Source organism: Pan paniscus, chromosome 5 (genome assembly GCF_029289425.2).
Source record: "Pan paniscus chromosome 5, NHGRI_mPanPan1-v2.0_pri, whole genome shotgun sequence".
Taxonomy (NCBI): domain Eukaryota; kingdom Metazoa; phylum Chordata; class Mammalia; order Primates; family Hominidae; genus Pan; species Pan paniscus.
The window spans coordinates 72,307,526-72,330,964 of NC_073254.2; the positions used below are offsets into that span (position 1 = coordinate 72,307,526).

Consider the following 23,439-nt stretch of genomic DNA (forward strand, 5'->3'; position numbering starts at 1 on the left):
TTATAACAATGGGATAATGGACTAATATAGATGTTTACATATAGAAATATTTAAAGATATGTGTCTATATATGTGTAAGAATATACACATTGTTTCTTTGCTCTCTCATCTTAGAGAGCTATGAAAAAACTGATACTCCCTTAGCTACAAGCACAGCTAGCACTTAAATATTGATTTCATATATAGAAAGCAGGGCGTCTTTGAAAGTGGCTGATTCTAAGAATGGGGAAGAAAATACACAAGATGAGCCTGGGACATCCTCTAGTGCCAGAAATTATGAAAATACTAACAAAAGTCTATTTGGGAGATATGTCAAACAAGCACAGGGGCCAAGTGAAAGGTCTTTCAATTTCTAGAATAATTTTAGCAACACAATAAATTAATTGGTATTATATTTGGATTATACCCAAAAATGTAATTTTCCTTAGTCCATACTGATATCAATAAATGATCGAATAAACAAATGAATGAGATAAAAGAGGTAAATCTCCTCTGCAAATAATTTACATATGTATTCCAACTAAAGGAAGTCAGCTCTTAAAGACATCTTAAGCAATGCTGCAACTCAATTAGCTTTCCAAAGATACTGTCACAATTCATCTATTCCAAGACCCATACATTTCATATTTTAATATCTCCTGAAAATATAATGCATTTTACAATTCAGTGGTATGTCTTAGTTTAATTAGCCACAATGCGAATTACTTGCTTAACGGGACATAAAATAGTGCATTATACAATCTATGGGCTCTTGGACTCAAGAAAATACGATAGAAAGGAGTTTATGTTAGAGTCTGCACACTGACTAAAGATCAGAGCAGAAAGCAGATTCTAGGAACAGTCACATTTGTGGCAGTCACTGGTCTCGGCATGCAACAAAATTCAAAGTAAATAGTGGTAAGGTGGGAAATGGACAAAGCTATGTAGCTAGAATCAGAAGTCTTTGAAATCAAAACATCAAGATTCAAACTATTTAGGGGCAGTGGGGCTGACGTGGTGACCGTGGGCCTGATCAGATAAAACCTTTACAAAGAAACAGTAGCTCTCAGACTCACCTCCTGAGACAGAGTTGTTCTGAGGGGAAAATGGGTAAGTTTCTACAGTAACATACAGTACTTAAACATACAGTAAGATACAGTACTTAAAGCCCTGACCTGTCCAGTTCCCAACATATCTTCCTTGATGGGCATCTAAATGTCACCTTTTGGTTTTATTTTTGTGTTTTTCTCATCTAAGCTCTAAGAGCAAAGCCTGACAGGGTGAGCCCCCAAAGTGTGTTCATGTCTTAGAGTGTCCAGAAGCCACATAGGGAGTGTGCGAGTTTTTCATTTTCATGCCAGGGACAATGTCTCTCTTTATTGAGCTAATGGCAAGGTATGGGCCTCAGAATATGTACAGTTTGAACATATTTGCATCTTCCCTTTAATTAACTGTGAAATCTGTGAGGCTAATGAGAAGAAAATTGATGGGCAGTCGGTGGAAGAATTTTTTTTTCATTGTCATATCTTCAACTTTCCTGGGGTATAATAAGAGATGCACAGTCAATTCAGTATACTTGAAATGTGTGATGTGGTCAAATTTGAGATATATAGATATATAGATATATATACTTTTGGAAATATCACTACACTCACAACCATCATTATGAAAAGTTTTCTTGTGCACCTCAGTAATCAGTCTCTGCCTCCATGCTGTCTCCAGGCAGCCATTTGATTTTCCATCAGGTAACATGAGTGAGAAGAAGAAAATGTTTGTTGCAAGCTATTGAAATTTTGTGGTTGTTCACTTTTTAGAAACTCTTTGGAATTTTCTTTCTCATATCTTTATTAACATATAAAGTGTCTGTTTGGCATACTTTCAGATAATGTAAATAATATACTCAGCAATTGTTTTGTGCTGGGCTTCCATTTAATCTTTCAAGGTCATATGGATTTTTATAGCTTTATATGTTGTGTTTGGCATCTTAAGCTCACTATCTACCTACTGACTCTTAAATCCCAAACTCTAAAGAGGTTCTGAAGATTCCAAACAATGGCTTGATAGCTTAAAGTAAAAAAAAAGCTCAGGATAACTCAAATTTTGTGACTTAGCATGCTTGAGAAAGTTTTTTTTTTTTGAGACAGTCTCACTCAGTCACCCAGGCTGGAGTGCAGTGGCGGGATCTCGGCTTACTGCAAACTCCGCCTCCCGGGTTCACGCCATTCTCCTGCCTCAGCCTCCCGAGTAGATGGGACTACAGGCGCCCGCCACCGTGCCCGGCTAAATTTTTTTGTATTTTTTAGTAGAGACGGGGTTTCACCGTGTTACCCACGATGGTCTCGATCACCTGACCTCGTGATCTGCCCACCTTGGCCTCCCAAAGTGCTGGGATTACAGGCGTGAGCCACCTCGCCCGGCCTTGAGAAAGTGCTTTTAAGCTCCTTCCTAAATGAATGATTATTTAGTCTTGCAGTGTCCATAATTTCTTTAGGTCACTTACAGAAGTCTCAAACTTGTCTGTAACACCTGATAATAACTTCCAGTACTATTCTAAAATGTAGATTTACTTGATCACATTTTCTTCTAACTTCTACTTGCCCCTGTTATAACAATCTTCATTCTTCTTTTGTACTTATATTTTCTCCTTTTAAAACTCAATATCTAGGTCCTCTCTTATAATTGTGCTTAAAATTCATCCTGCAGTAGTGTCAGAGCAGGGTTTCTCAAAGTCATTGTGGGGAACTATCGTGTACATTGTAAGATGATTAGCAACATCCCTAGCCTCGACCACCAGATGCCAGTAGCACACCCTCTCTTTCACAGTTTTTTTTTTTTTAATCAGAAATATCTGTACACATTGACAAATGTCCACCGGATGGTAAGAAGAATGTGGGGTGTAAAATTCCCATTTTTGAGACCCACTTGCTTAGAATGTATTAAAGACCTGTAATTGAAAATACCTTGGCAAAATCTCCCAAAATTGTCTCTCAAAATAACAGTATATACAGTGTAACATACACAACATCCTAAGTTATACTAATGAAAAAATCTAAGAAAAACTCTATATGATGATATTTAGATATTACAGTCACTATATTAACTATTAGGATAATGTGCCACTAATTCCCAATCGTCACTGCTTTCATGTAGTGCTTGCTCCATATTGTCTTAATGTTAATCCTTAACATACACAGCCTAACATATTTATTGATGTGAAAGTTTTTGTTTTATTTTCAACAACACGGTCTCAACCAGGGGTGATTTTCACTACCAGGGACAATTTGTCAATGTTTAGAGACAACTTTAGTTTTTACTGCTGTAGGTAGTGGAGTGTGCTATTCACATCCGGTAAGTTTAGGGCAGGAAAACCGGTAAACCTCCTATAATACGAGGCTAGAGTCCACAACAAAATTATCAGGTCCAAAAATGTCAACAGTATTGAAGGTGAGACAATTTCTAGGGAGATATTACACCTTGATATTCTCATTTAATATGCTGGTAATGTAATCCAGCATTTTTCCGAAAATGAGAATAGCCTGGTGGCCTTAAATGTCATTGTTTTACTCTTATTTACATTGGACTAAAGAATGAGATCAAATGCAGCTGAATAATTTGGATATTTAAAGCAATAACATTTTTCACTAATGCGCATAGGCTTAATGCCTGGGTGACAAAATAACCTGTATACCTATTTACCTATAGGTTTAACCTATATAACAAACCTGCACATATACCCCTGAACTGAAAATAAAAGTTAATAAATAAAGTAATTATATTTCTTTAGAAATAAAATAAATTTAGAAATGGAAAATATTGTTGAAAATATTCTAAGAATTTTAAATTTATACATTAAAATAAAAATAATCTGAATATTATTACTAATAGAAAATCTTTGTCTTGATCTCAAATTCCAAGTAGAATATCTTTAGACTATCTCTAGCAATAGCTAACAGAATAAGATTTACAAACCTTGATAGATCATTTTTCATGCCTGTGTCATTTTAAAATAAACTGATGGCTGTTAAAACTTAATTTAGTTTGAGTCTCTTCCGGATCATACATATAGTTTTATAGACAGCCATGTTCAATGAAATTATAATATGTAATACGAGAAATATGCCAGATGTAAAGTAAGAATCTCTTTTAAATGCTCTGATATTCAAAAATCTTTATCAGATTTGCTAAACTAACGATTTTAAACAAAACCTTTTAGTTAAGAAAGCATTGGTCTCAATAGTAAATCTGCCAATATGAATTGCTGCATTTTATTTTTGAATTTTCTAAAGGACATCTGCCAGAGTAATTAGATATAAAGTCCTGCATGCAATCTAATAGTAGATGAAAAGTTTAAACTACCAATGATACAATATTGATGCACAGAGGAATGAATTGATTTTTTATGTTATTCTCAAATTGAAAGTCAATCTTTTTATAAAATAAATTAAATTTATAAATAAATCCAAATAGTGATATTTTAGCTCACTTTTGACAGTAGGTTTTCAGTTTCTGATGTTAACAATGGCACAATTATGATTTGTTGAATGACTTTAAAGTGATCAGATAAGGAAATAATTAGGGTTTGCAGTAGCTGGAGAAAGAAAAAGAAGAAATATTTTGATATTGCATACTCAATATGGCACATTCTACGTCATAGGCTTTAATATCAGTTGACTACTCTCTTTAGAAGGAGTACGGTTTGACCTAGACCAGTTTATTTATTCATTTTTGTAATAATTTTTCCTCATTCTCTTTGACACATTGGTTAACCTAAAATTACTGCGCTGCTTAGGACATTGACTAAAAATCGTAGTCTTTCAGTCTGTGGCTGCTCACAGGATTTTTTTTTTTTTTTGCTTTGGCTTACTAAATAATCTTTTATTGGAGTTAAAACAACAAAGCTAGTAAAGATATATAAATCAATGCCAAAAAAAAGGAGACAGGCCTACTTATATGCCATTATCTTCTGTTATTGCCATTGGATAGAAGACAGACATTATCATTTTTAATCAATTGTATACTTCATAAATATGATACAACAGATATTTTTACTTCCAAGATTATGCATAGAGTTTTTATGATTCCTTTGTGAGTGTGAACTATATAGCTGTCCCTAAAACATAATTCAGAACAGAAAGGTTTTATTTTTAAGTATATAATTTTCTTGCCCAAGTTATATGGATTCATAGGTTATAGAATGTATAACTTAATATACATTTTTTTGCATTTTTTAAAATTTACTATATAATTTATTTGTGAAACCAAATTTGATATACAACTATGTAAACCATTAAATATGATTTGGATTAAAATAATCTTAACAGACAAATCCAAAAACACTGCATTTTATTATTTCTATTTCTAATGTTACCTCCAGGTTTAAACTCCCCTAAGTAATTGACTCTACCTATTATGTTTGTGTTTTGAAACATCACTCTATATTGTAACAAAACGAAAAATGACACAATTAGTTTCATATATGTACACAAAAATTTTCAGTTTTAAATAAGGAAATATAGTTTTGAAATTTAAAAAAGTAAATGTTATAATATTTTCTCAAATAATTTACTACTCATATTCCCATTGCTTAGTTTCATTAATTTTTACAATCACATTTTACATATCCAAGATATATTTCCAGCTTTATTTTCTGAATGAACTGCTAGGATCTTAGATGAGTTTATTATTTTGCACGAGGTGCCACTGCTTGATACCTGATTGTGTGTATACCCCCTTTTTTTTTTAATACTTTAAGTTTTAGGGTACATGTGCACAATGTGCAGGTTAGTTACATATGTATACATGTGCCATGCTGGTGTGCTGCACCCATTAACTCCTCATTTAGCATTAGGTATATCTCCTAATGCTATCCCTTCCCCCTCCCCCGACCCCATAACAGTCCCCAGAGTGTGATGTTCCCCTTCCTGTGTCCATGTGTTCTCATTGTTCAATTCCCACCTATGAGTGAGAACATCCGGTGTTTGGTTTTTTGTCCTTGTGATAGTTTACTGAGAATGATGATTTCCAATTTCATCCACGTCCCTACAAAGGACATGAACTCATCATTTTTTATGGCTGCATAGTATTCCATGGTGTATATGTGCCACATTTTCTTAATCCAGTCTATCACTGTTGGACATTTGGATTGCTTCCAAGTCTTTGCTGCCCAAGGTAATTTATAGATTCAATGCCATCCCCATCAAGCTACCAATGACTTTCTTCACAGAATTGGAAATAACTACTTTAAAGTTCGTATGGAACCAAAAAAGAGCCCGCATCGCCAAGACAATCCTTAGGCAAAAGAACAAGCTGGAGGCATCACACTGCCTGACTTCAAACTATACTACAAGCTACAGTAACCAAAACAGCATGGTACTGGTACCAAAACAGAGATATAGATCAATGGAACAGAACAGAGCCCTCAGAAATAACGCCGCATATCTACAACTATCTCATCTTTGACAAACCTGAGAAAAACAAGCAATGGGGAAAGGATTCCCTATTTAATAAATGGTGCTGGGAAAACTGGCTAGCCATATGGAGAAAGCTGAAACTGGATCCCTTCCTTACACCTTATACAAAAATCAATTCAAGATGGATTAAAGACTTAAACGTTAGACCTAAAACCATAAAAACCCTAGAAGAAAACATAGGCAGTACCATTCAGGACATAGGCATGGGCAAGGACTTCATGTCCAAAACACCAAAAGCAATGGCAACAAAAGACAAAATTGACAAATGGGATCTAATTAAACTAAAGAGCTTCTGCACAGCAAAAGAAACTACCATCAGAGTGAACAGGCAACCTACAACATGGGAGAAAATTTTCGCAACCTACTCATCTGACAAAGGGCTAATATCCAGAATCTACAATGAACTCAAACAAATTTACAAGAAAAAAACAAACAACCCCATCAAAAAGTGGGCGAAGGACAAGAACAGACACTTCTCAAAAGAAGATATTTATGCAGCCAAAAAACACATGAAAAAATGCTCATCATCACTGGCCATCAGAGAAATGCAAATCAAAACCACAATGAGACACCATCTCACACCAGTTAGAATGGCAATCATTAAAAAGTCAGGAAACAACAGGTGCTGGAGAGGATGTGGAGAAATAGGAACACTTTTACACTGTTGGTGGGACTGTAAACTAGTTCAACCATTGTGGAAGTCAGTGTGGCGATTCCTCAGGGATCTAGAACTAGAAATACCATTTGACCCAGCCATCCCATTACTGGGTATATACCCAAAGGACTATAAATCATGCTGCTATAAAGACACATGCACACGTATGTTTATTGCGGCATTATTCACAATAGCAAAGACTTGGAACCAACCCAAATGTCCAACAGTGATAGACTGGATTAAGAAAATGTGGCACATATACACCATGGAATACTATGCAGCCATAAAAAATGATGAGTTCATGTCCTTTGTAGGGACATGGATGAAATTGGAAATCATCATTCTCAGTAAACTATCATAAGAACAAAAAATTAAACACCGCACATTCTCACTCATAGGTGGGAACTGAACAATGAGATCACATGGACACAGGAAGGGGAATATCACACTCTGGGGACTGTGGTGGGGTGGGGGGAGGGGGGAGGGATAGCATTGGGAGATATACCTAATGGTAGATGACGAGTTAGTGGGTGCAGCACACCAGCATGGCACATGTATACATATGTAACTAACCTGCACAATGTGCACGTGTACCCTAAAACTTAAAGTATATTAAAAAAAAAAAAAGAAATTTTGAAAACTTAAAAAGGAAACAAAGGTGTCACAATGGAAACAAAATTTCACTTTTTTTCCTCTGAGTTTAGAGTAAATCTCAGATTCAAACACATCTAAGGATGTACAATTATCAATTATGTAATTCCAAGGTAAAGTAATTTGTACTTACAGGTTAGATATGATAATTAATTCACTTAATTCTACTCATTTGCTTTAAAAAAAAAAGGAGGCTGTCAGAAATAATACATCTCAGTAAAACCTCCTATCCAACAAGAAAAGATTGTATTTGGGAAAACATTTTCATAGACCTAAATTTAGTAATGTTTTCAACTTACATTTCACCAGTTAAGCTTCCCATTAGAAAATGTGTTTGTATGACACCAATTCCACTTGCATTTTTTCCCATAGGTTTCCCAGCAGACGTTTACAGTCCTTTAGTGATGTTATAGCCAGAATTGTATTAGGTAATAATATAAAATCCCTAAATTTTATGTACAAACCTTCACTGATATTTTTTAGTTATCATGAAAGAATCCTTGTATTTATTTCTATTCTAATTCTCCTCATGTCGTTGGTATTTTATATGTATTCATTGTAAACATGTGTTGAATGTTCTAAATTTATACAAGCAAAACAATGTACATATTCTAGCGCTTAATATTTTCCGTCTCCCTGTTTTTTTCCCATGGCTTTCTCTTTCTTTCACTATTGCAAACTCTGACCCTGAGAGGCAAGAGTCATGACCATTTAGTAAGATGTATCATTGAGTATCATAAAATAGTTGGATAGTCTGCTATTTTTTTATAGTAGCAAAAATAGAATGTTCTTGTGCTTGCCCATGATTTTTATACATTTTTAAATTTGTCTACCACCATGCCTAAATTTACCAAATTAAGTCCATGTATATAAAACATTTGCACAAATGTTACTCAAGTTGTCTGAAATAAAAATACATGTATTTTGCAATTTAGAGCACATGACACTAAAAATGTATAGCTCCATTAACTCACCTTTTGAACAAATTTCAGCAAGAAATTTCAGAATGAATATAAAAAAATTAAGAAATATTCTAATATATAGTAGCTGAAAAGTTTACAGAAGTAAAGAAGAAAGACACAAATTAGTAGATTCTGAAGAATTATCTATATGAACCCATAACTATTCTCTTTATTTTGGATATTCTATTGTTTCCTTATAATTTGTTTATAAGTTTCCTTATAAATAAACAAATCATAAGGAAACAATTGAATATCCAAAACAGAATATGCAAGCCAATTAACAATCCCCATTTTTACCAACAAAAATATTGAAAGTCAGAAAATTGTGGAATATCTTTGAAAGGCTAATAAATGATAATGGCAAATCTAGAATTTTATGTCAAGTAGATTTAGAATTCAAGAGCAGATCAAAATAGAGACATCTTCAGACAATCCAAAAACTGAGGGTTTACTAGCAAGAATAGTAACTTTTACAGTATATACTATAGAATAAAGGATAATTAACTGGATGTAAATTCCAAAATATTACAAGAAGAAAGGATGTGAAAAAATATATATAAGCAATCACAATTTTATTTAACAAGCACACCAACAATATGTGATTTGTGGGAATAAGAAAAACGACGTAAATATAAAATAACGAACAATTTGTAGCAAATATTTTTAAACAATTGCAATTAAAGATTTTTATTTAACAAACACACCAACAATATGTGATTTGTGGGAATAAGAAAAACAACGTAAATATAAAATAATGAACAATTTGTAGCAAATATTTTTAAATAATTGCAATTAAAGAGCCCTAAGACTTTGTATTGTTTGGGCTTGGTGTTAATAAACTTTATATTTTATGTTAATAATGTTTATTAGAATATCAAAATTGCCTAGCAAAAGAAAACTGATAATGTGAATAATTTCCAAAATAAAAGAGATAAGTACAAAAAATGTTAAAGTAAACAAATGCAAAACAAGGCAAAAAAAAATCAAAGTGAGAAAGACCAGCAAAGTGAATAAAAGGAAGAAAATATGACTTTAAATATAAAAAAATAAATAAATGAAAACCTAAAAAATAACATGCAAGTTGCCAAAAGAAAACAATTTACTTGACTGAATAAAGGTCGTTAAAGGATTTCTTCATCTGGTGAGCACCAGGCAAACCTGAAGACTAGGTGGTTCCAGACTGAAGTAGGATCAGGCTTCTAACAGAAGAAGAGGAAGTTGAGTATGCCTGGTTTAGGCTGGACAGATATTTTCTGCTTTAACTGAAGTTGAGTTTAGGTTTTTGGGTTCTTTTCTGTTTGTTTTTGTTTTATCTGTTTATGTTCCACTTTCAGAGTCTCATTATCCATCAGAACAATATTATATGAGAACAATCTTTGCAGTTGATGGGCTAACCACGTTCCCTGGGTGGGGCAGGGGAAGTAGACAAGAATAAGAATGAAGTGGATGTAAAGGAAGAAGGCAAGGGGCGGGGGATTATTACCCTCTAGTATGTTTGTTTTAATCACTTGACACGGTTACTAGTTTTCAAATTTACTAAATATTTTATATGATTCAAATCATTAACTGAGAAATTTATTTCAAATTCAGTGCTCTTTGCAAAGTACTGGCTAGATGTTGGAATCCAAAAATGAACTGTGAAAAAAGGCCCGTGTCCTCAGGAACTTATGTTCAGAAGAAATGGAAAAACAAAATTAAATAAGTGGATAAATACATGTGTGTTGTTTTACTAAGACCTTATTTATTAAATATTTTGCTAAGCCTATAATATTAAACCAGCTATTTATATATCTCTATATAACAATGGTTCTAGAGTCAGGAGGTTAACCTTGTGGATTCCTCAGTGACCTTGAGTAATCACTCAACCAAAATACATTTGTATTTAAATACGAACATACGTTCGAACATTATGTTGTTACCCTAGCCACTTCACAAAATATGTTCGAACAATAGGTTGTTACCCTAGCCACTTCACAAAATATTTGAAAAACACATTGATAGATGTGTTTATCTATAGATAAACAGATAGATAGATAGATAATTTGATGATTCTATAAATCTGGTAAATGAATTAGAAATATTATAAAAGGTTTGTCTGAGAGGATACCATCGAGCAAAAAGAAAATGACTAGCATTTGACACTATGTAACTTTAAATCTATATTTCAGGGATCTCTGTCACTTTCTTGGGGAATTGAATCACCTATTCCTGCCTACAGCATGAAAATGAGTTGAATCTCCAGGTTATAGCATTTGAAGGCATGCCTGAGAGGAGCAGATTCAAAAATCAACAGGTGGTTGATGTTTTCTGTGGGGAGCATTCCTACCTCAATCCTGCTGCTGTGACTCATTCCTAAACAGCTTTGGGGTCTACAGTCCCCCTTGGTACCTGCTGGGGATTTGTTCCAGGACCACTACCAATCCTACCACCATCATCCCTTCATAGCAAAAGCCAGAGATGCTCAAGTTTCTTATATAAAATGGGCTAGTATTTGCATATAACTTACACACACCCTCTTGTATACTTTATATCATTTCCAGATTACTTACATTAATAGTACTGAATACAATATAAATGCTATGCACATAATTGTTACAAGGATTGTTTTTTATTTGCATTGTTTTATTGTCGTATTTCTTTTTAAAAATTATTTTTGGTATTTTTTTAACAAATATGTTTGATTCATGGTTAGTTAAATCCACCCACAATGGGGGTATGGAGGGTCAACTGTATTCAGGAATTTGCATTAACAGACTTAAGAGCCTAGTAGATTCTTTGCTTAAATGAACTCTGTGCAGACACAGCATTCAACATTTCTATTTTGATACTTTAAGCAGACTGCAGTGTTTGACTAGCTATTTCAGTAATATGCAATAATCTTTACAAAATAGACATAGGTGTTCTGTGACCCCAAATTCTCTGAAACTCTAAACTCAATTATTGGATCTATAGTGGTGTTTCTGATCAGATTACAAGATGAAGGAAGCAATGCAACTTGGCCTAATGTAATGAAAAATATTGCTATCTCTCCACTGATTATTTTGGATGATGGGAGAGCTGTATAGCCATTTAACTAAAGAGGAATCCTTTCAGGAACTACTCTGAAGTACTTTAAGAGATGGAGTTGCTGAAGAAAAAAGATTGAAAACAATTGGCTTAGCTGTTCGGAGCGTGGCAAGAATGTAACTATAATCTGTCATTGTGTGGGCAGACAAATTGCCTGAAAATTGAATAAATTGGAAATCACTGGAAGGCAGCTATTTTGTCCTTGAGTGCATTAGATATCTTGGAAAAATGTTATTAAATGGTGAACAATTGCTATCGAAAAGTTTCTAGTTGTTTGGAATATAGAGTTACATAAAATCAAGATTCTATTATTATTCTAATAATAGATAAAATCCGAATGTAAAGAAAATGTTTCCTATGAAATATGTAATTTAATTCTTCTCAGAGCAATACTTTAAACAATTATTTGATTAGCCTGTGTTTGTGAATGTATATAAAGTAAGCAATAACCTTATTTTCTCCTCTTTGTAATTTAATTCATTAGAAATTGAGAATCTCAGACTTCTCTCCAGCCCTATTAAATCTGCATCTTCATTTCCAGGTCACTCATATACTGTTTAACTTTGAGAAGCACTGCTGTATATTGTCTTGAGAGTCCACACTATGAAATAAATTGGCCCTTATTTACTACTCAATTGAAATTCTTCAAAGACTTTCTTAAAGTTTCTAAATAAGTCCCAGTTAGTGGAAATGAACTGAATTTAGTTTAATTTTTTTTATCATGCATTGCTGTCCAAAAGAAGAAAGCTTATTTCTGCCAACTTCTTCTTATCCTCAACTTCCAACCACTGTCACGTCTGTCTTCTTTCTTTTTAATATTTTCAGTTGAATTAGAGGTTTGTCAACCATAAGAATGAAATATATGGTTTATGGCCTATTTTTATGTAACTGGTCATTCTGAGATCTGGAAAATACTACCTGTGTTTATCTGCAACTAAAATCTAGACACCTGAGCCTACACTGCATAGCGACACAGGTCACTAGAAAAACGCAAGCAATTTAGAAAGGCTTTTAATATAGAACAGTTGCATTTTGTTTCTATTCATGTCTATCGCTTTCTCTTTTTTATTCTAAATTGCTTTATTATATTCTATATTTAATATTCTATCATTAATATGTCAATAACAGTCAATAATAATTGAGGACTCAGGTTTTGTCAATACACTGATTTATAATTAGTACAATATGTTATGAGTTTCCTTCGCACATTAATATTATCAGCTCTTCATTTTTTGTTGTTCACAATGTATCTTCAACTACCTTTTTATTTTTAGGCAATGTACATATTACAATTTAAGAATAACATCTTCTTTGTTAAATATTTATTTCCCCCCCTTTTCAGAAAATTAGATGGTTTACACTTATTGTTAGAAATAATATAAAGCTTTTCTGGTTTTGTGCTTCTAAATAATATTAATATATTCTTTTGTAATTACAAAAACTCCTTGTTTTTGTTTTGTAATTACTTTTTCAATAAAATAGAGCTGCAAATATTTTGTTCCTTTAAATATTTCAAATAAATAATTTTCATTTATAATAAAAAATATAAAATATGCCAAAGAATTTATTATTTCAAAAAATATGATATTCACCAATTTGCTTTTAAATTTGTGAATACAGTCTCATTTTATTTTAATACTTTAATCATAGATGTTAACTTTTTTATAATTAATTTTAATTTGTATTTAACATGGTAATAATATTTTTACTTAATTTTATATTGTTGGGTTAGTAGTCACTGTTAGTACACATAACTATTTTACTTTTTCAACATATAATTTTCATTAATCTTATTCAGATAAAGTTCATTTTCACTATTTTTCTTCAATTGGAAATATTTCATATTTTAAAGACTTCCATTCCTAACAAATGTGGAATACAACATTTTTAGCTCAAAATATTTTTCAAAACAAAACAGAATTTTTCCAGTCTTCACATATAAAACTAAAGCAACAAGCTCAAGTCTATCCAGACATTTTATACTTCAGAAACGAAAATATTAATCTTATGTGTTTATGACGGATGTTTTTCTTATAATTTTAGTTAAAAAATATTTGTAGAAGATTTTTGTAGTAATATAGTCAGAAAATTAGTCTGCATTTTTATCTACAAATTAAACAGTATTTTAAAAATTAGTTCAGGAAATTTTATTTTATATTGTATTTTAGTCTGTATTTGAATGATATTTAAATTCTTAGATTTTCATTTTAGATATGGGAACTCAGGTGCTTAATTCTATCCTCTTTAATTTTATATCTGTGATTTCTTCTGCTTTGTTTTCAGTTCTATTTTTTTCCTGCACTGCAAAAGAGTTTCTAAAGATTGTATTTAATATTACAAGCTTCATTTAGTGCTCTATCATTTGGCATTTACATTTTTACATAGTTTTAAAATTATATCTATTTCTTTGTATTTTTTATCTAATTTTATACAATTTTAAAAATCATGCACCTCTAATATCTATTGACTAGGTTTAGCTTTCATTTCAGAGATAACATTAATAGTGAAAAAATACTATCTTAAATGCAAAGATATTCATTATTTAAAAACTGATCAATGACATTCACCAAATTATCACAGGGACAAAAACATAAAATGATCATCTGTAGAGATGCAGAAAAATAATTTGACAAAATTCAGCACTGATTTATAAGAATTATCAGCAAAATAAGAATAGAAATGAAAATTGACCAACAACCAGAAATGACAGCAACAACAAAATACCAAGTCAGTAAAGATGGAGAGAAATAGGGAAGAAGTGAAGGTAGATGTCATTTCTGTTTTTAGTGGTGGAATACAAGGTGTTCTTGTGCTTAAAGGTCATGTTCTTGTGATAAAACGCACTGCAGAGACAACATAGTTTAATTGGCTGAGGCAGGTGACTCCCTTTAAGCATCAGGGTGGAACAAACTACACGACAAAATGTAATTTTAAAAACCACTCTCATTCAAATGTAATAATATCAAAGCACCCTTAACTCATTAATGAGTGAAACAATGAGTGTCATGGTCTGAATTGTGTTCCCCTCCCCAAACCCGTATGTTCAAGCCTTAAACCCTAGTTATACACATAAGGTAAATGAAACCTTACTTGGACACAAAGTTTTTGCAGATGTAATCAAGCTAAAATTATGTCTTTAGGTGGGACTTAAAATAACATGGGTTATCTTTATAAGAAGAGGGAACAGAAACAGATAGGATGTGGAGAGGACCATGTGAAGACAGAAGCTGAGACTGAAAAGGATTTATGTATTAATATTAACAGAAGCCAAGGAACACCATCTGAAGTTCTGATGGCAACATCAGAAGCTAAGAGAAAGGCATGGAAAAGATTCTCACCTAGAGCATCCAGAGGAGTGGCTGGTCCTGCAGACACCTTGTTTTCTGACTTCTGGCCTCCGCAACTGTGAGAGAAGAAATTTCTGTTGCTTAAAGACACACAGCTTGTGCTACTTTATTATAGTAGCCCAAGGTAACTAATATAGATGACAAAATTGGTTCCAAGGGTGTTTGAGGAACTGGATCTTTATAGGCATTATTTTCATAATACTGCATTAAGCTATGATAACTGGATTAGATTCAAAATTGGATAATGCCCTAAAATGCAATAAAGCTATAATTTTGAGATAAAATTTTAATAGCTTTATGAGATATAATTAACATCTGGTATACTGCACATTTTTGAGGTGTGAAATTTTTAAACATTAACATACGTATATACTTGTAAAACTATCACACTATAAAGAGATCTCAAGCCTCTTCTTTTGACTTTCAACACATCGTCAATCCAGTACTAATCTGGTTTTATTACCATATATCAGCTTTTATTTTCTACAATTATATATCAGTAGAATTATAGAGTATGAACTCTTTTTGTCTTTTTTCCTTAAGCATAATATTTTTGAGATTCAATAATTTCTTGCATGTTTAAATAGCACATTTTTTATTGTTACATATTATTTCATTTCATAGACATACCACTATAATTTCTTTACTAAACTCTTGACCAGAGGTTCTCAAATGAGGGGCATTTTACCTGCCAGGGGACATTTCCAATGTTTGGGGACACTTTTGGTTATCAGAGGTTTGTGGAGGAGGGCATAGAGTGTGTACAGGCCAGGGTTCCACAAAGGATAGCTCCCCACAACAAAGAATTAAGCCACTTCAACAGCTAATACTGCTGAACTTGAGAACGCTGCTCTTGGTGGACAGTTGCGTGGTGTCTGTTTTTGACAATAGTGAATAAAGGTACTTGTGCAAGCCTTTTTATAGACTTATGCTTTTCTCCCCCCTAGGATAAATGCCTAGGGGTGGAATTGGTACATGTAAGGTAGATTTAGTTATCCAAAGTAGCTGTACTGTGTTACACTCCCACCGTCAATGTATGCAAAGATTCTGGTTTCTTGACATCTATGCCAAATATTGGTAACACAATTTTTAAAATAGTAGCTTTTCTAGTAGATGTGTATAATTATCTCATTGTATTTTTTTATTACTAACGATATTAAGAAATTTTTCATTTGCTTATTTGCTATTATATCATTTTTGTGTAGCATCTGTTGGTTTTTATTGTTCTCTTGTTTCTATGTTGTACATTATATTTATATATTCTTGCTCTTATTCATAATAAATAGTATATATAATTGTGTAATTAAAAATAAACATTAAAGTATAAATATATTTATACATTTCTATAGTTTATCATTATATAATTGTTGCTTTCTGAATAAAAAGAAATTTCTCCACAGTTTGGATAAAAAGAAATGCTTTCATGTAGTTTACTAAGACATTTTCTGTGCTTTATATTTGAAGCCTATGCTTTCACTTTTACATATTGTTCCATAATATATTTTGGACTCATTTAATTTTGAACTCATTCATGCTTTTGTTGTGAGGAAGGACTTGGGTTTGTTTTCTTCACATTTATCTCGTAGTTCTGCACACTTTGTTAAATAAAATTATCTTTCCCCTTTGAATAACGGCAGTATCTTTGATATTATATTATTCATATAAGCATGGATCTATTTGTGAACTCTATTCCATTCCATTACTCTAATTGTTTATCCATATACTAATAACACATTCTCTTGATGACTATAGCTTTAAGTTATTGCATGGTGTTAGGAAGTGTGAGTATTCCAACTTTTTTCAGCTCTTTATCATTTGTTTTTGCTCTCTTGATGTAATGTACATTTTTAAATCAGTGTGTCAATTTATATAAAAATATCTTTTGTGATTATGGTGAGGATTTCTAGAATGATTAATTTGGAAAAACCAAAACCTTTTACACACTAAAATTCACTGAACTTTCAAGCCATGATTATTGTATTAGTTTGTTCTGGCATTGCTATAGAGAAATACAGAAAACTCAACAATTTATGAAGAAATGAGGTTTAATTGCCCCACTGTTCTGCAGGCTATACAGGAAGGATGATGCTGGCATCTACTTAGCTTCTGGGAAGACTCAGGAAACGTACAATCATGGCAGAAAGCAAAGGGGGACAGGCACGTCACATGGCCAGAACAGCAAGAGAGTGAAAGGGGAAGGTGCTACACACTTTTAAATGACCAGATCTCATGAGAACTCACTCACTCACTATTATCAGAACAATATCAAGAGGGATGATGCTGAACCACTCATGAGAAATCCACCCTATGATCCAATCACCTCCCACCAGGCCTCACCTCTAACGTTGGAGATTACATCATATCAGATTTGGGCAGGGATACACATCAAAACCATCAATTATTGTATGTGACTCCATTTATTTAGAACTTTCCTACATCTCCCAACACTTTTGCTAGTTTCCTATTTAGAGAGATCTTGCATGTAATTTGTTAAAATCATATATACATATTTTATTTTTATTAGTATTTTACATGGATTTGATTTTTATCATTAATTGCTCATTGGAAATATATAGAAATAAGTTAATGGGTTAACTTATTTTTTCTATGATGTGGCTAAAATTACTAGTTTATTCTAGCAGCTGATTTTTACAGTCACTAGAGGTTTATGTATAGGTAATGGAGTTGTTTAAAAATTTAGAATTGTATTTTTCATTTCTTAACTGTGTATGTTTTACTTATTTATTTGATTTGTCTCACTGGTTAATTCCTCCCATACAGTAGAGAGAACAATAGTGAAAGAGGACACTTTGTCTTCTTCTGGATCTTAAATGAATAATTTATTAGTTCAAACTTCAGTGTGATATTTCCGTAGATGCCTTCTATTTGCTTAAGGATGCTTCTTTGTATTCTATTGGGGTGAGATATTTTTATTATAATTCTATCTTGAAAATGCCAAATGTTTTTTCTGCCTCAGAGGCAGTTTATATATTTTTTTCATTTTACTCAGTTAATGTGGGGAGTTTGAAAATTCAAAATACTTGAAAAATCACGTTCCCATCAAACACTGCTTCTTACTGTGCCTTTCTAAGAGGACTACCCTCAACTTGGGCATTTAGAGGATACTTCCCTTCCTATAGCTCAGGGTTTTTTTGTATTTTTTTTATGTTTAAATTTTAGTGATATTTCTTTTTTGTGTTTTTAAAATATTTTATGGGATATTGCATTGACCCATTTGTTTCAACTTTACAGCTCTAGTTAAATATAAAAATCAATAAAATGTCAACACTCAAGTATTACATATATCCCTTGCTCTGGTGATTTAGGACTATAAGAAAAATGCTCAATTTCCCTCGATAGAAGGAAGTATCAACTTTATTTATTATTTATTTATTTATTACTGTAGTCTCACAGCCTAAAAATCATTAGGTCTCCATTGATCAGCAAGCAAATGATCATGATTGTTTTTCTGAATTTTTGACAATTTCAGAATAGGCAAGAAAGCTAAACTTTAAAAATAAAATGCCAACACCAAGAATTTAAAATCATTGAGCTTCATTCTTAGGGGAACCTACTATATATTGCATCCCTGCTGGTTGGAAATTATCTTCATCTCTGGACTGCATTGTTTAGAAAAATGTTAATGGCTTACAATTCTGAGAACTTTATCGTGTGGCTCTGGGGTTAAGAATTCTGTGGTTTGAAAAAAAATAAATATTTTGTATTGATTCTCAAAAAAAAAAAATCAAATTCTTCACAATGAATCCCAACAGGAAATAGTTCTTCATTTTGTGATTACTCAGAGATTTTGCTTGTTGTAGTGGTCTTCCTTCTGGCTCATAATTTTTTGCTACTCTGCAGCAGAAATAATAAGAAATATTTTCCCAGTCCACAGCGGTGAAGGAGAAGAAAACTATAAATCAAAAGTAGCATATTCTGTGGATCATTTATTGAAATAAACACAGTGAGTACAAGATGGGTAATCTATTTGCATAATCAAAGACACCCTTCATCTGTGTCTATTTTTTTCTTTTCTTTTTTTGAGACAGAGTCTCACTCTGTTACCCAGGTTGGAGTGCAGTGGCATGATCTTGTCTCACTGCAGACTCTGCCTCCCGGGTTCCAGCAGTCTTCCCGCCACAGCTTCCTGAGTAGCTGGGATTACAAGGTATGTGCCACCATGCCCGGCTAATTTTTGTATTTTTATTAGAGATGGGGTTTCGCTATGTTGGCCAGACTGGTCTTGAACTCCTGGCCTCAAGTGATCTGCCCGCCTCAGCCTACCAAAGTGCTGGGTTACAGGCATGAGCGACTTGCCTGGCTATGTCTATTTTTAACATAGTTATAGTGAACTATAATTATTTTGACATAAAAACTATTCTTACAAATGTTATATGTATTTTAAGAGCATACAAACTTATGGGTTTTTTTATTTAATAAAAACCAGTGGCAGATTGATAATGCAGAATATATTATTTATAAAAAATCATCTGTTGTCATACAAACATATATTTTATTTGAAAATTATACTTTTGAATAGCTTTTTGGAAAGTTAAAGTATTCTCATTTACTGCATACATTTGTCACCAAAATTATACGAAAGAGTGTTTGATTCAAAATGTGTGTGTGTGTGTGTTCCTATATAGGACCTGGATAACACATACGTATAAAATAAATAAATACATGTATATATCATGCACACACATTTAAATATAATGTAAATGTGTGTGTGTGTATGTGTGTGTGTGTGTGTGTGTGTATGTGTATGCAGATGTCCCCCTGGAAACAAATTTAAAAAGAATCCCCTCTTTTGAGTGTATAAAGAAGTTCCTTTCTTAAGGAATGGATAACAGGGGTTGGTACTTTGGCTGAATTCCTCTTCCTCTTACTTTCATTAGACTTGGCACTGTTACATAGAACACAATTTTCCAAAATGTAATGTCTGTGTTATGCCTGCAAATGTACCATACATAACAATTTGTCATTTTCTGTAATTACATACTGACCTATTTAACATTTATCTAACCACTTATATATCTTAATTAAAATAAATCAACCCATGTAAATTGTTTATTTCTATTGTCTTTCTCAGTATAATGCACAAGATACCTTTCTATATGTATTTGTCATTTTCATGTCTGTCCCTACATGAATTGACTCTATTTTTCTATTACATAGATATGTGATGTTAGTACAATATATGTTAACTAAAAATGGATGATGCAACCTTTTAAAATTATGACCATCACAGTGAAAATTATGTCTCTAAAACCCAATGACCACAGGGACATTCCAGTTTTTAGAAAAATATCAGGGGCTTAGCTATTTTCAGATTAAATTTTGAAAAATAGAGTATCTTTCCATTGATTTATGTGGGCAAATTTCCCATTTGTTCACATTAAATCTTAATGGCATATTGCCTAAATCTTCCTCAGAAAAGCTTAGCCAAATTGCCTAGGATGTTTCCTTTCTCCCATATTACCATCACTGTATACCATCATATTTCTAATAATTTTAATTTTGGAACATGAAAATGGTATTTCAATTTAAATGCGTATGTTTTTCTATTTGCAAAGAGATTAAACATCTCTTCAAGTTTTTAAACTATATGCAGCCCTTCTTTTCTGCTATACCTGTTCATTTCCTCAAGCTATTTTTCCATCAGACAGTTTTATGTTTTCTTATTGATTTGAAGCTTCTATTAAAGTATTGTATACACATGGGTAAATGCACATAAGTTTAAAGCTTAGTGAGTTTTAAAATACTATGATCATCCAGAATAAGAAAATGTAATAGTCACACACCTGATTTCCACCCATCCCTCCTAACATAACACTATTCTAACTTTTATCAGTAAGGAATCAAATAGTGTGTGTAGTGTTTTGAACCGCATTTTTTTGCTTAATATTACATTTGTGAGACTAATTGATTATATGACCTGCAAATGAAACTATTTACATTTATTTCTCTAATATTTTATTAGGTGATCATATTACAACTTATTTGTTTACTGTACTCTTTATAAGTATTTTAGTCCACTTTTGGCCCACAGTTTGGGGTTATTTTGGTGTTATTCTGAAAAGTGTTTTCATGAGTACACATTTTTTTTTAGCTATATATATGCATGCATTTCTGGAGAAACCATCTTTACAAGTAGAATTTTGGGGCCTACTACATATCTTTATCCAAATTATTTGAACTAAGTTATGCCAATAACATCAATTTGAGTGTTCTAATTAGTCAACATTCTCATCAATACTTTGCATTTTCTCTTCAACTTAGAATTCTAAAATATTCCTTTCAAATTCAGGATTCTGAATGACAAGTATTTACATCTCATTGTGGTTTGAATTATTTTTTCAGATAACCAATATAAATAAAAACCTTTTAATAAGTTCATTGGTTATTTGAATATTTTATTTTTGAAGTGTCTAAAATATTTTCTTTTTAATCCAGTCCAGTTATTTTTCTGTGGTTTGCTTCTTGTTGTCTTATTGAGTTCATTGCCTTTTTAATATTCTTTTCCAGTTAACATTTCCCCCTCATTTATCTGAAATGTTTTCATTATATACCACCTTTCCATATCTGCCAGTGTCTTGATTTTCTATATGATCTTCATCTATCTGTATTTATAACTCATTTTAATCATAGAAGCTTTAAGAATTGCTTAATATTTTGTATTGACTCCAAATTCCATTGATTTTATAGGATATTTCTAGCTATTCTTGCTTCTTTATTCCTCCAAGTAAATTTGTCTATTTTTCTAAATCTGGAAAAAGAAATTCTAGAAAATATCGTTTTGTTATGACATAGAAGATATAAGTTTATTTAAAGAACTGGCACATTTATGATTTTAAGGCTTTTTCAAGAGCATGGAATTTCTTTCCCTGTGCTCAAGTCCAAATTTGTGCCATTCAGAAGTGTTTTCTAGTTTTTTTTTATATATAGGTTTTAAACATTTCTGGTTAAGTTTATGCCCTCACATTTTATTTTAGTTTGGTTAATGACGTTTTACATGTGTGAGTTCCTCAATTATTTCTTTTAAATGTTCTGATTCAATAGGAACACTCTCCTTAGTATCCTTAACAGAAATGATTCTTGTTTATAGAATTGCTAAATAAGTAAAGAAATTTTGAGTTAAATCATGGCAAGGAGTTATAATTATACTAAGCTTTTTTGTTCCAAGAGATTTTGGCTCACTCATATGGTAATCTATATGAAAATTTTTCTGTGATATCTAATAGGAGAAAGATCCTCAATGATAGAATAGTGTTTCTTCCTAGCTGATTCATACATCTTTCTCTGCCAACATTTTGTTTGTTGAAGTGTTCCCCAACATATGACTCATTGCTTACTAAATCCCTATTGAGCAGCCAAAGCCCTGGTGACTAATTATGTCATTAATTTGGGAAAGTCAGAGACAATAAGACTGTCAGTTGAAACTTTGTAGGAGGTAAAAAAGTCACTGCTGTCAGCTGCAAAGATCCTTAAAATGGTCTTTAATAAAGTCAAATTTTGTGACAATAATTATTGCATCAAAGTCGGGGAAATACCTCTTAGATCAAATAAGATACATTGAAAAGCCAAAAATTATTTTTATCTCACTTTGTATTCTCATAAGGTCTATCCACTGTTACTTGGATATGAGACTTAACAAATGGAAAAGAAGACAGGGGTACTATCACACTGTATTTTCCTATGGCCTAATGACCACAATGGTTGATGAACTGCAGTAAAGTTTCTATAATATTTTCCATCTATTCATTTGCTCAATCACCTTGTAATGGTTATGTTGGTTAATTCTAGTCTTTCATGTGTAAGCAACAAAATGAGACTTAATTTGAAATATCCAGTATTTTTCTATTCTTACAAATAATTTTCAGGATCAATGCATTGAGGATTAGGAATGGCAATGTGTATTACTACTTTGATACCAACTATATCCAATCTAATGTTGGAATTTGTTTGACAAAGTGTTGTGTATTTGAAAACAGGCAGCACTGAATAAAAAGAATATGGGCAGAAGAAAAATGGAAGTGTTTTGAATGGAAGTCTAAAATATTTATTGATCAATGCTGAACTGAGTAAGCAGGAGATGCCTGTACATAAATGACATTATCCTGATCTAGTAACAGGGAGAAGCAGAATATCTGAAAGCTGTTTATTAATTTGATAATAATAAGATTAGAAACATGCAAATCAAGATTAATAGTATTCACTTCTAATTGGGTTTAGGTAGACTTTGACTATTTTGCTTCTGATGTTCTTATATTTTTAATTTTCTATAATGATCATATAATATATAATAT

At 32.2% G+C, this 23,439-nt stretch overlaps 1 protein-coding gene across 1 annotated transcript in view; it reads right to left on the reverse strand.

The window, feature by feature from the left end:
• The window catches only part of LOC134730504 (putative inactive beta-glucuronidase-like protein SMA3), a 49,504-nt gene that overhangs the window by 22,355 nt on the left and 3,710 nt on the right, over positions 1-23,439 (reverse strand). Inside the window, exon 2 of the mRNA XM_063604940.1 lies at positions 15,122-15,186. Coding sequence (XP_063461010.1) covers positions 15,122-15,186 — 65 coding nt within the window. The remainder of the gene's footprint in view (positions 1-15,121; positions 15,187-23,439) is intronic.